Raw genomic sequence first — 14026 nt, 5'->3', positions numbered from 1 at the left:
TTCAGGCAGCGTTTCACCACCCACTGTGCTGCTTTCATCTCCTCTTTGTCTTTATTCCTGAAGGCCTTTTTCTTCTTGTTGAGGACAGCCTTGACTGTATGTGTTACTCATGGTTTGTTATTTGAATAAAGACTCAACAGTCTTGGTGGGGACAACCACATCTGCACAGAAGTTGAGACAGTCTGTGATACAGTGAGTCATCCCCTTGATGTCCTCATCATCATGTGCACTCAGCAGCACATCCCAGTCCGTGGTGTTGTAGCAGTCTCTCAGGGCCTCCTCTGCTTCAGGGGTCCACCTCCTGATGGAGCGAGTGGTGACAGCTCGCTTTTGGACCTGGGGGGTGTGCTGGGGCTGTATGTAAACCAGGTTGTGGTATGACTTGCCCAGTGGGAGGAAGGCGGTGACTCTGTATGCTTCCTTAACGTTGGCACACAGTAAGTCAATAGTCCTGTTCTTCCTGGTTGGGCAGTTGACAACCTGGTGAAAAGCAGCCAGGATAGAGTATCCTTTCACAGGCAGCAAACCCGCTTCAAATACCATTGCATAGTGGACCGAAGCGGAGCAAACTAGTTAGCCAGTTTCCAGCTAACTTCACCATACTTGTAGGCAACTATAAAAACTATCAAACCGCAGTGACACTTACATGTGGCTTGGGTGCAGTTGCTGGGTCCAGTATGGTTGGGACTGATCCTTTTACGAGGGTTCGTGTCGAGGCTAAGCCAGCTTTGTACTGACCCTCATTACCAAAGCAGTTTGATGTGAAGTGGTTAGCACACACACAAACTTACATGAACCGCAGCCAGCAGTTGTTAAAAAGTGAAACACAACCACTGTCGCTTCTCTTCTTCTGTACTGGGACAGAATATAGGCACTTATGTTGATTTTTACAGCCTACAACAGAGCAATCTGCGTGTCTAACTCTGAGCGATGACATTGCGAAACACTGCTATCCTACTGCTGGACACACCAAACTTCACCTCGGGGATGGACGCCCCCATCTCACCACGAAGAGGAGGCCTGCCTATAAAAATGAATCCGTTTGTTAGGTAACGAAATGAGCTGAATCTGAACAGGCTGTAGGAGCTCTGTTTTACCAGTGGGTGGGCTGCAGAGACCATGCAGGAATCACTTGCTTTCCTTATTCTGGGACTTGGAAGGCTCAAGGAGGACCAGCTTATATATGCAGAGACCAGAGAAAACATGTTTTTGTGGTAATATGGGATCTTTAATACAGTGCCAGTAGTTCACTATCTGGAAATACTACTCTCATCTGTCATCTCGATAATTGCCGGTTGTACCCTTTTTTAAATATACACACAGGTTGTGTTGATGCAATCGAAATGAATAACAATCTCGTGGTCATGAATTTGTCAAGTTGGTATTTGTCAATGACAGCCGACAGTTGTTGGTGTTTTTAATCTCAGCATTCCTTCAATTCCCATCCTCCTCCCACACTGTGTATTTTCCGAACAGCAGGGCTAATTTATTCAACACTGTAACATAAGAAACACATACTGTTTGAGCCTGGTGATACTGAACTCCAAGTGGGTTTAAACAGCACTGGTTGTTCCAATGTCTGTTTACGTTTTTTCTTTTTAGAAGGACCTTTAGTGGCCTTTGAATGATGAGTCTCGTGTGTCAGAAGTGAAGGCTGACACTCTATTCTGAGAGGTTGTTATAGCTCCTCACTTTACACTATCAACCTCCCATCAAGGAGGTCAGGATGCATTGTTGATTCAGCAAGTCTTACAGTTAGTCAAAATGACTTAATATTTTATTCAATGATTCATTTAAAAAGGGTACTAACTACATAACTCCTTACAGTTATACCTGAGAAATATATGCAAGCTGAGCAACGAATATCTACAGTCTTCACTGTGTGACATGAATGCTGTGCTGGATTTAGTCAGTGCGTGTGTGGGTGTCCAAGAGGGATGAGCATGAATGTGAACAATATAGTACATATAACAGACTTCTACTGACAGGACAGTGGGCATGTGATCTCTTCCATCTCAGCTCATAAAGTAGGACTCAGTATGCAAGGTTTCTGTGCATATTTTAACGTAATGAGCTGATGGATTAAAGAAACACATACAAAAAAACACACCTGGTGCACAAATGCCTTCATCCCGCATGCTTACTAAATTCTTATGACTAGTGCAGTACCCGTAGGAAGTATATATTCCAATAGAAAAGTGGGAGTTTAAGTAGGTTTTTCATGGATGGTCAAATGAGGCTGTGTTTGAAGGTGGGACATTAGGGATATTTAGGTTTGTTGTGAAATCCGATGTTCCAGGGTATAATTGGCCATTTTTGACTATTTTTGATATACTATATTTCACCTTAAAAACTATTTACTTGGTGTCATTATTGTCAGCACAACCTCACGTGTGACTGTACAGTTATTTTTTTTTTATTTTGACATACTGTATTAACACAATGGACCTAAAATCACAAAAAAAAAACCATAAAATCTGACTGGAAGAAGTTAAATTTTTTTACTGTGAAAACCACAAATATGTGGTTATTCTTTATTACTTAAAATGCAAATATAAATTGTTGTTTGCTAAATATGTGCATACATTTTAAAATTTACAAAGTTATATGTAACTATTTACATTTAAATGCAGACAGTGCTTAGGTCTGCCTGAGCTCCTTCCAGCTAAATGAAGAGCTGCACTGCCTGATCCACATTCAGCAGTCTCCTCATTGTTTTGACATATTAAACCAAAAAAACGACTCCACTACACACTAAACACACTACATAACACACTAACTATACACTCCAAACACGCTAAATGTCACAAATCTCTCAACTCTCAATATCGCTGTTTTTTTCTACACTGACCGTCGTTGGCTGTTATTCCTAATCCTAACCCTAACCCTCAGTCCCTCCCACAACTCCCCCAGTTCCTCAACAACCAAACTTGCTGCTTGGACACTTTCGTGACAAAAGCCTGTTTTTACCGTGCACCAGACACAAAGCAAATGTGATGGCAATGTTCGCGAAAAAGCGTGGTGGACATTATTTACCCTAAGTCTGGTTTTGGACCTGCCGGTGCGTCTGTTCGACTCAGGAGGTGGGCCGTGTGGGGTAGCAGCTAGCATCTAGCTACACACGAACATCCACAGCTTCTGATTCCACTTTGTTGTCCTTGGGATCTCCTCAGACCGGAACAGACTCGGTCTGGACTTGTTTAGTCTCATTAATCCACAACAGTCAGTTTAGATGCACAGAACAGAATGGGACTGAACTGCAGGCAAAATCCCGGTCCAGCTCGTGCCGCTGCAGGTATAAATCTGCTTGTTTCTTAATGTATGTTGTAGGTTTGAGCTCTGCAATGATTGGCTCTGATGCACACGTGGCTACAGTGTGCAGTGATTGACTCTGGTGCGCACAGGACTGTGGTGGCTCCGGTGGACAATGCTTGTGGAATTTGTAAAGCATTTATGAAATAATTTATTAACGGTATCATTGCAGTCCAAACAATTGCGACATGGCATACCCTTGAACCAAGCAGCAGCCATGTTGAAACTCTCAGGTCAGTCTGATCCTGATCCGCAGAGATATTTGAGGAACACACACAGACAGACAGACAGACAGACAGAGATTCCTTGCTTTTATAGAGAGATGATCCAAGAGCATAGAATTATCTTATCAGAAGAAGCAGTTTGGTTTAAAAAAAATATAAATGGTATGATTTGAGTCTAAGAGTGTATCGTCATATTCAGAACTGAAACTTAGTTGGATTTTGTTCTAAATGTTGGGCTCTAAACAAGAGACAACTTGTGAGAAGACAACTCTCTTGAAGATTTTTTGATAAAAATAACTGAGACCAAGATTTGAGACTGGCTCGAAGTTTGTATGTCAGTTCAGTCAGATCAAAAGCAAAAACAAAAATACAAAAAAGCAAACATAATACAGTAAAACTCTGGTTCATTAGCTGCTTTTACTATTGTTTTTTCATGATCAACAGTTTATTGTTTTTCAATAATTGTAAAATAAAACAAAGGAGACAGTGATGCACAGAGTACTTGAGTTTACAAGCTTGCCTGTATATAGGTACAGTATTCTATCAAAATGTATCCCTCAGTCTTCTAGCTAAATGCTATGTTTATGAGCCATTAAATTTCCAAAGTGTATGAATGGTACTTCCCCCATTTCAAGTTGTACTCCCCCACTTTATCAAGCAACCTATAGGACAATTGTTCTGGGGCAGCCGGCTGACTTAGAGAGGTGTGCCACAAAGATAGTGTTAGTGCAGAGGCTTTCCATTCTTTGACCAGAAGTTTCTGACCTAACATGTGGGCAGTCTGGGTCCAGTTAGAAAGTGGAGGGGTCAGGTCAAAGTCAAAGTCAAATATTACTGTTAATGCTGTTATATGTACAGAACATAGACAGAATTAAAATAGCATTTCCCTCAAATCAAATCCCTGGTGCAAACAGCATGTACCAGAGTCAGTGACCAGAGTTTATGGGGGCAGAGGGCAGGGAAAGAAGGTGGGGGAGAGCTGGAAGGGAGTTCAGCATCCTGATGGCCTGATGGATGAAGCTGTCTTTCAGTCTGCTGGTTCTGGCCCGGAGGGTCCTCATTCTCCTCTCTGAGGGCAGGAGGTTGAAGAGACAGTGGGTGGGTTGGGTGGAGTCACATGCAATGCTGAGTGCTTTGCCGGCCAGGCGTGTGCTGTAAATGTCCTGGAGGGATGGGAGGGAAGGGAAGGGGGGCAATGATGATCCTCTCAGCTGTTCTTACTATGCGCTGCAGGGTCTTCTGGCAGGATACAGAGCAGCTGCCATACCACACAGTGATGCAGCTGGTCAGGGTGCTCTCGGTGGTTCCACAGTAGAAGGTGTGCATGATGGGGACTGGTGCTCTGGCTCTTTTCAGTCTGCGGAGGAAGTAGAGGCGCTGCTCAGCTTTTTTGGCCAGTGAAGAGATGTTGCTGCTCCAGAAGAGGTCCTCAGTGAGGTGCACGCCCACACCCTTGGTGCTGCTCACTCTCTTCACAGCAGCACCATTGATGGTCAATAGGAGGTGCTGGGTGGAGGCTCTCTTGAAGACAGGATGTAATGTTTTTTCTGTCCTCCTTCGACTCTGAAGTATAACGTTTTACATAAAAGTCTCAAAAAAACGCATTAATCCCTTTGGGATCAGTCAGGACACACCCATTGTCCCTCCTTATAGCAGGAATAGTATTCATTGCTTCTTTTTGTTTAATGTACCTGGCAAGTAATCTACCAGCCTTGTCACCCTCCTCAAAGTATTTCTGTCTTGCCCGAGAGAGAGAATTCTGCCCTCTCGGTCATAATTGAATTAAACTCATAGTCTAGTCAACCTGGTAAAATTTTCCAAGGACATTTTTTCTTTTATATTTGATTCTGCAGGTATCATCTGTTTTTGCAGCTTAGCATTGTTTTCCCTCTTACTGAATGACAAGTGTTGAATTATGTGACCTCTCAAAAAGGCTTTCAAGCCTCCCGTGCTACCCCTGCTGATGGAGCCATTGGTATTTTGGTCTCTACTTAATAAAGGTATCAGATAGAAGGCTAGAATTTAATCTCTATCTAGTTGACCTAGCTGACTTATTAAAGGACAGAATATGGAGAAATATTGGACTAAGGTCTGAAATAATTATATTACCAACGTCACTTGCTCCCATAGCTGACACCAGCGAGTGAGACACTAAAAACAAGTATGCGCGTCCGAGCGAGTGTTAACAACTGCAAGACTCAGCACTCTCTTGATGAGAAACAAACAAAAACCTCTTTGTAAATCAAGTCATTTAAGGTGTTTTAAAATAAAAAAGTCATTAATTGAACCACTCCGGGGCCAGTGGTAGACCAACAGAAAAAGAATCAGAAATGGGTTCAGCTCCTCGCAATTTAGGGCTGTGATACTAAGGCGCTGAATGCCATTAATCCTTGGAGTAGTCGGCTAAGACCATTATACGATGCTCCTTCCAGGCAACTTTACCCATCTTGCATATGGCCTCCGAGATGCGGTTTCGGTCCTGGAATCTGAGAAATCTGGCAGTGATGTGTCTTGCTGGTGAGGGATGTTCAGGATCTGGGCTCTTGCCCGATCCTCCAATCCAATCTTATGTGGTCTGTCAATTTCCAGTCCCACAGGACAAGGCCATGTTCGGGATCCCCGGTAAAATTTTGATGAGGAATGACATGGTATCTCCTTGCTCACTGCCCTCTGGAAACCCGATAAACCGTAAATTATTCCTTTGCTCCCAATTTTCAATGTCGTCCGGTTTTTGAGGGAGGGCTTCCACCTCAGTAACTGTGGCTGGAGGGTTAGCCTACAGTCTCTCATTAGCCTCCTTGAGGAAGCCCAGACGGCTCTTGACTTGAGAAATGCGGTTTGTAATTTCAGCTAGTTTGCCATCTGTATCACTTGTTGTCACCCAGATAGCCTCTTGTCGTGGCCCGTCACCTTTCCAGGACTAGTGCAGTGAGTTTAGCAAACTCTTTGGCTACATTACCGGGGATGGGGCCAGTGTCAGGTTCATCTGCGCCGGGCTTGTCATGAGGCTGCGGTTTCTTCAGAATAGCTTGGCTAGCATTAGCCTCTCCGTTGCTTTTACTCTTATGAAATGTGTCAATATGTTAATAGTTGATTGTAAAACAATGACTTACCACATCTTGTTTTGTACAAATACAAATCTCTTCTCTGTTTATACCTCCTACACTACAGAAGTGGCTACAGGCTGCCATTTTCTAACCATAAATTCCAATTACCTTGACAGGATATTGAAAAGGTGATACAAAGCACATTTGAAACAGCAAGTATGAACCCCGTCGCCTTTTAGCTGTACTGGACATGAACCCATGTGTCCACTTCTGATATTATGAGGGAGCAAACAGTAGTGAACATGGACAAGATGATATTTGGCCAGCTCAGGTGTTACTAGCAGTGTGAACACAAGCACTACATAAATAAACATGTCCTCGTTATTTATCACTGAGGATCATTTTACCTCCTACAGTATGCCTGCCAGAGTCAGCTGATCCAGTCTCTGGGCTATACAGAGCTAAAGCTATTGTAAGTTACGACATTTTTATAGCAGAATATATTGAAGTGGAGTTATGTGTGCTGGATCCAGTGAAAGACAGCAGAATTATACAGGATGACATAGTTGAAACAGATAACAGTATGGATCAATGGAGGGATGGATGCATTGTGAGTGCAGAAGTTTAGGTGACATTAATCCATACCATTCCATACCACTCCACAGCATGTAGCCTGACTGCATTATCCCACACTATTTAGAGTAAAAGCTTTTCTCCAGCTTTCTCAGTTTGGATGTTGCTGTACTGGATATATAGGCTTTTCAAAGACACAAGTGGAAACGATAGCCAAGCTGAACCCCGAGAAACCACTCAGGCCATACAAACAAGGCACAGATGTTTTTCCATACGACAGCATGGCAAGGCACAGCAGTTGTTTGTCTTGACAATGGTGTGCATATTAATGCATACCAAACTAGAATAGTCCACAAGGCTTCTTTAATTCAGTGTAGCCTTATCCAGCATCACTCTTTTAAACCACCACCCATACATGGCTGTCTCTGCCACTGATCCTCCCTGTAATATCTGTTGGTATCTGCTCATCAAATGGCATAACTCAATTCTAATTAAAAGAGGTAGCACATTAAAATCTAATGTAACCGAATAAAGGTAGGAACTTACTGAAAGTTTGAATGTGTGAGTGTGTATAATAATAATGCAACAATAGGTGAATGAAAAATAGAATCAAGGATTTATGTTCACAGTTAACAGAGGAGGGGATGATTTATAGTGTAATTGCCAGAATAAATGTTAGCAATAAACATTTCTGCAGATTGACACAGATAAGTTGAAACTTTACATTCCTCATTTTGCATTTCAGGTTTTGTTGGCTCAATAATATGTTGTGACACTGTCTGGTTGGTTGTAGTATAGGCAGAGATCAGGGTTGGGAAAATTATGAAAATATCCTGACTTCTAGTGAAACATGATATAAACCTGGCTGGATACACTGGTTTGGCGCTTACAAATATTGTTACGCATTCTTACTTCCTGTCTCTGCTCTTTAAAAGTTGACCTTGCTCTAGTCTAGGAATCTAGTCTTGCTAAGTTTCCATAGGAAGTAGAACCTTTTCTAAGCTTTATTAACCAGGGTGGTGATGTGTGATGACCAACATAGGGTCTCAGTGATGGTAATCCCAAGGAACCCCAACCATGTCACCTGCTCCACCTCAGCTCCACTGATGATGATCTGATCTTTACCTCCATTTTTAAAAATCAACAATCAGCTCCTTGGGTTTACATTTGAAAATAAATCACAGGTATTGGTATTGGCTTCAATGTGTTTTTCAATGACAATCTTCTGATTTTTCCTTTTTTTTTTCTTTAGTGACAGAATTTTTTATGATATCAGGATTTTTTCAACGTGATTTTCAGTGTTAACTTTCTGTCACCGTTTTGGCGTGAAGACGGAAGGGCAAGAAGAGTGTGATTTGCATATCAGCATACCAATGAAGAAATTTCTCTCTGACCCTGGCATATAGGAATCACTTACAGGAGTTTACTTGAATCTCCCATTGTTCTGTTCTTTCTGCTTATTCTGGTCTGCCTACAGTACCATATGATCTTAAAGACAGTGCCACTTAGAACTTGATTCACATTAAAACCCCTAAGATATCAAAATATTGAAAAATAACAATTAATGTCTGTTTTTTTTGTTTGTTTGTTTGTTTTTAAATGTAATGTTTCTTTTGGTACAATTCAGGTTTTGTTTTCAACTACAGTTTTTATTTCTGATGCCATGGTTCAGTGTCACTGTTCTGGTTTCATACACCAGTTTCCTATTTGACCATCCGTGAAACTGAAGAAGTGTATCCATGCACCCTACTAGTTGCGCTGGAGCTAAACTGTGAAGTGGCCAGTGAAAATGGTCAGCCCTCTGGAGAATATTAATAACTCAGAAACATTCAATCACATCTCAACTGGCTATGAATTCATGGGAGACTGGCTGCAGGAGAACTCTCTGCAGTGTCACATTACAAATTGTCTGCTCTTTAAACATGTTTAACAGTTTATTACTAGTCAGGTTGTTTTGTTCGCTATCTTTCCCACTCAACCACTTTCTTCAGTTGTTTACATTTCCTGTTTCATTCCATTTAGTCTATTATATCTTTCCAAATTCTTTCCTTTTCCCACTCATTCTTTCTTCATAGAAGCTCATAGTAAGTCATAGTTTTGCCTTTCTCCGTCTCTTTATTTTACAGTACATTACTGCTGACAATGAGTGTTGCTGAGTCCTCCCTCACGTTGCTGTGGAATTGAGCCACGTGGACTCTTTTCAAATAACACTGTGAGATATTGCTGTCCTTTCTCTGTAGAGGGCCAGGTGCTTTTTAACCTTCCGTGATCATTCTGTTCTCTTCTGATTTACTGCTGTGCAATATACTTGCCAAATAGTGTAGCCCCAACATAGCCATGGTACATTCCCTACAGTCACTGTGCCATTCCTCATCAGATATCTGACACAGACATGCTATTTCTTATTCTGTGTCTCTCCCTATCAAGTATGTAATTCCATGTTGTAGGTTAAAAGGTACTGCAGTAAATCACTGTTGACAGAAACTGTTCACAAGTTCAACTTTCACCCATTATGCAGTTGACCCTTTACAGCACATCATAATGCATATTTACAGTCACCTTAGAGAATGTCACTTTAAAGGCAAACACTGTTTAATAATAATCACTCTAACTTTTACAAGACAGAGGCCTACATCCTTAAAGCATATTCCATTTCATATTCCAGCTCTATAATTTCAGATAGCCTTATTTCAAGACAATGGCACTAGCATCTGAATTTAAGACTAACAAGACTAAGAATAACACACACACACACACACACACACACACACACACACACACACACACACACACACACACACACACACACACACACACACACACACACACACACACACACACACACACACACAAACACAAACATCAACATATACACAGATAAACATGATACCATAGATAGATCAAGCTGATACCACTGATGCATTTCCTCAACAAACTACAGTATAATGTTTTTTTCTAGACCCCCTACATTTAATTAAAGTGTCCTTGGTTTACATAGAATATATACTTTTTATTAAATATCAATTAATTTGGTCACTATTAACAATTACACATAGAAATCGTGTGTTGTTATTGGCATGTGTTATGGTGCTATTTATTTATTTGTACATGTTGTTTTTCACTTGTCTCTGTATTTATACAGCTATGCACGAAAGGTCTTAAAAATATAGACTTCTGTTACTGAGGCTGAAGATTTAATCTTTATTGAAATGATATTTAGATTTTGTCATTCCCTCTCACTTCCTGCTCTAGTTGATTCACTGTCATGCACTCTGTCTGTCTTGTAGGCCATCATGGAGGAGGCTGACCTGCTGAAGGAGAGGCTCCAGGCCATCACAGTAAGGACCATTGTGGTGCTTTTGGGAGTAAAATGGAGAAAGCTAGGAGACAAATTCACATGTCACTGTTTCATATGTTGAGAGCTGCTTTTCTGACATAAACTACTCTTTTTGATTTGTTATTTCTATCATAACACTAACCCTCTTATTAGGTGGAGGGTCTACTTCACTTCAACATTTTCAAATCAACATTCAATGAGTGCAGTGCTGTTTAGCACAGATTATCTGGTAATGTGTTTTGTGTTGGGATAGGTTTACAGATCCAGACTTAAGCCTTCTGAACTGCTCACTGACTCATCAGAACTGCCCCGATAATATCAAACATGTTTGATATTTACATTGTAAAATCTGGATGATTACGTCCATACTTTCTGAGCTGGATCAAAGCAACCCATGAACCTCACATGAAATTCTGACACTGTTTTGTAATTGTATGGGAAAATGTCGCATTTCATAGATTCCTTCCAGTCAGAGTGGTTTTCAGCTCACCAGGATGATGTCGTGTCAATCTGGGATGTGTATCATGTGTTTTGGTGGCATCAGTATGTTGATTGTGCTGAGCTGCATGTTGGTAAAGAGAGCTGTGTGAAGGGTTTTTTTAGGTAATCCTTTCTTTTACAGTCCCCTAATTACCAGATATTTACCTGGTGAATTTGTGGTAACACAAAAGTGTTACTAGGTAATTTCCAATGGTAATAAGAAAGTAAATACAATGAAACTATGGCCAACACTCCGTTCACAGAGCCCTGTAATGGTTGGACCAAATGTGTTTGCGCCTTCGGTACTGGCAAGTCAAGGGTAGCTTGAGCAATGAAGCTGCATGTTTAAATCGACCGAAGTTCTCCTTTAAGCATGGCTGTATGTGTGTGTGTATATCTGTGGTAATGTGTGCATGGTTACACATGCGTGTGTGTGTATTAAACTTATTGATAAATCTCTCTGTGTTGGCCCAGATGAGAATTGTTTTAATAGCGATTTCAGCTGAGGCTCACCTCACATTAACATGCCTCTCTGTCCAAAACAGTAAATGCTATTACTCAAATAGTGATATGGTAGAACTATGACTGTGCGTTCAGACCGAAATCGCACAAAGTGAAAAATCTGTCTCATCTGCCACTCTTGAGCAAAAGCTGTCCGGAAACACCAATGCTATTACAGCTTTGTGTGATCAGCTGAAAGGGGTGGAAATCCAAGTTCAAAAGACCAAGAGGCAAGTGAAAGAGTTATCAGAACAAGTCTCCAAACTACAGCAGAGAAGCGATGATGCCGAGCGATGCAGCAGGCGCTGGAACTTATGGCTATACGGGATGAAGGAGGCAACTGGAGAAAACATCCAAGTTGACATAATGAAGCTTTTTGTGACGCTCGCGCCCGAGGAAAAAGAGAAAATCTGCTTTCTTGTCAACACAGTACACAGGGTAGGAGTGCCCCCGTGCCCCATCATCATCATCCAATTCACCATGAGAAATTTCAGAAATAAAATCTGGAAGATCTCCTGTAAGAATGAGATCTTGAAAGAGAAGAAGCTGATGCTCAAGGAAGATTTCACACATGCTGACAGGATGGAAAGAAACCGGTTGTGGCCACTTGTGGAAGCAGCTAGAAAGCAAGGCAAACGTGCTGGTTTGGCATCAATGGGGAGATGCAATGTATTTTTCTCTCAAATTATTCAGCTGGAGTTGCAATACTACTAAACAGATTTAATGGTGATATTCTGGAGTCCACAGTTTCAAATGAAAGCTGGAGAATTATTTTTGTTTTGAAAGCAGACAACCTCCTGTTTATTATTTGCAATGTTTATGGACCTAACAGAGCAGCTCAAGCAAAGCATGTTTTCTGAACTTTCTTTAACACTGGATATCTTAAAGGAAAAATACAAAGATTCTACTGTTATTATAGCAGGTGATTTCAGTGACGCTCCAGACGATTGCATGGATCGAAATCCTCCAAGATCTGCATCGCTATCGAACTTTAAACCTGCCTAATTTATAAGTGAATGCCCTTATAAGTCAGTTGGAGCTGCTAAGTTCCAAAAATGACTTATCTGAGGATGAATTGGAAACACTAAAAAGTGTCAGTGAAGAGCTTGATAGGTATTACATAATTTAAGCTAAAAGGTGCTCTCATCAGATCTTGAGCCAAGTGTTTAGAAAAAGGAGAGAACCCCCAATTACTTTTTTGCACTGGAGAAAAGAAACAGAAAGAGAAATAATATTACATGTCTTAATGTAAATGGTGTCATACGTTCTGATCCTAATATATCTCTGATCACATCACCTCTTTTAACAAACTATACACATCTGAATTTAGTCAAGCAAAGTCACATTTATGAAACACATATGAAACTTTACACATTTGATTTCAGAAAAATTTAAAGAGGAATGTAAAGCTAGGCTTTTGTGTTCAGAAATGAGTAATTGTCACATTGGGGTTTAAGGGAAAACTATGGAAGGGAAAAGGTGGACCCAAACGCAGTAGACACGTGAGGCAGAGATGGGGATGAACAAAAGGCGAGCTTTATTAAAAGCTGATTACAAAAACAAAACAGACCAAAACAGGGCAAAAAAGCAAAGTAACAACTTAAAGAGCAAGACAAAGTAGCAACAGAAAACAGCTAGACAAAGTTCAAACAAAAATTCAAAGTTCAACTTAAACATGGAAAAACTCAAAACCAAGACATACCAAAACGGGACAGAAGCGCATGGACAGGAGCATGGATCAGGAGCATGGATCAAGAAACAGAGAACCACAAACAGAATACAATGACTGGGCAAAGAGTGAGAGGAAACACAGAGACTAAATACACAGACACTAATGACATGACGAGGCACAGGTGAGGAGAGAGGAGGAAGGAAACCAGGTGAGATAATGAGGGGGAGGAGCACAGAGGAACAGACCAGGAGGGAACAAGACAACAGACAGAGGGAGCCAGAGGGGAGAACACAGGAGAACTTAAAGGACACATGAGGGCATGGAAAAATCAGAACATGAGACACGAGACAAGGAAAAACCAAGACACAGAACACAACAAGACATAGAAAAAAGGACATGAATCAAAACCAAAACCCAGATACAAGGACAAAACAAACAGGAGTCATGACAGTAATGCTGTGCACTCAGTGAGATGAGGAAATCACTTGGAAGCGATGGCCATAGACAAACAAGAAATGACAACAACCATGAAGCAAGGACTGATAACCTTGATTCCTAAGCCAGGAAAAGATCCTTTAATAATAGAAAACTGGAGACCTGTTTCACTGTTAAATATAGACTATAAAGTCTTAGCACAAGTTTTTGCTAAATGACATAATATTTTTCGAAGAGATTACAAGTGAAATCCAAAATGGCTTCATGGCAAATTGTCATATTAGCTCTAATGTCAGATTAGTATTGGATCTCATTGATTATTCAGATTATATAAAATCCAAAGCATTGAAGGTCTTTCTCAACTTCTACAAGGCATTTGATTCAATTGAACACTCCTTCATTATACAAGCCCTGCAAATTCTTGGTTTTGGAGATAAATTTATTA

The 14026-nt window shown here is 40.9% G+C and overlaps 1 protein-coding gene across 4 annotated transcripts in view; it reads left to right on the top strand.

Annotated features, from left to right (window-relative positions):
* Positions 1 to 14026, top strand: part of palmdb (palmdelphin b) — a 93004-nt gene that overhangs the window by 16113 nt on the left and 62865 nt on the right. For 3 of the 4 annotated variants that reach the window (XM_037079423.1, XM_037079424.1, XM_037079428.1), the window contains exon 2: positions 10444 to 10494. In XM_037079423.1, the coding sequence (XP_036935318.1) occupies positions 10444 to 10494 (51 nt within the window). Of the gene's footprint in view, positions 1 to 9312; positions 9369 to 10443; positions 10495 to 14026 lie in introns of those variants that run through there. The other variant, XM_037079425.1, reaches the window with a different exon arrangement.

The sequence above is a fragment of the Acanthopagrus latus genome, chromosome 19 (genome assembly GCF_904848185.1).
Source record: "Acanthopagrus latus isolate v.2019 chromosome 19, fAcaLat1.1, whole genome shotgun sequence".
In the NCBI taxonomy this organism is placed as follows: domain Eukaryota; kingdom Metazoa; phylum Chordata; class Actinopteri; order Spariformes; family Sparidae; genus Acanthopagrus; species Acanthopagrus latus.
This window is presented reverse-complemented; position numbering and strand designations above follow the sequence as displayed.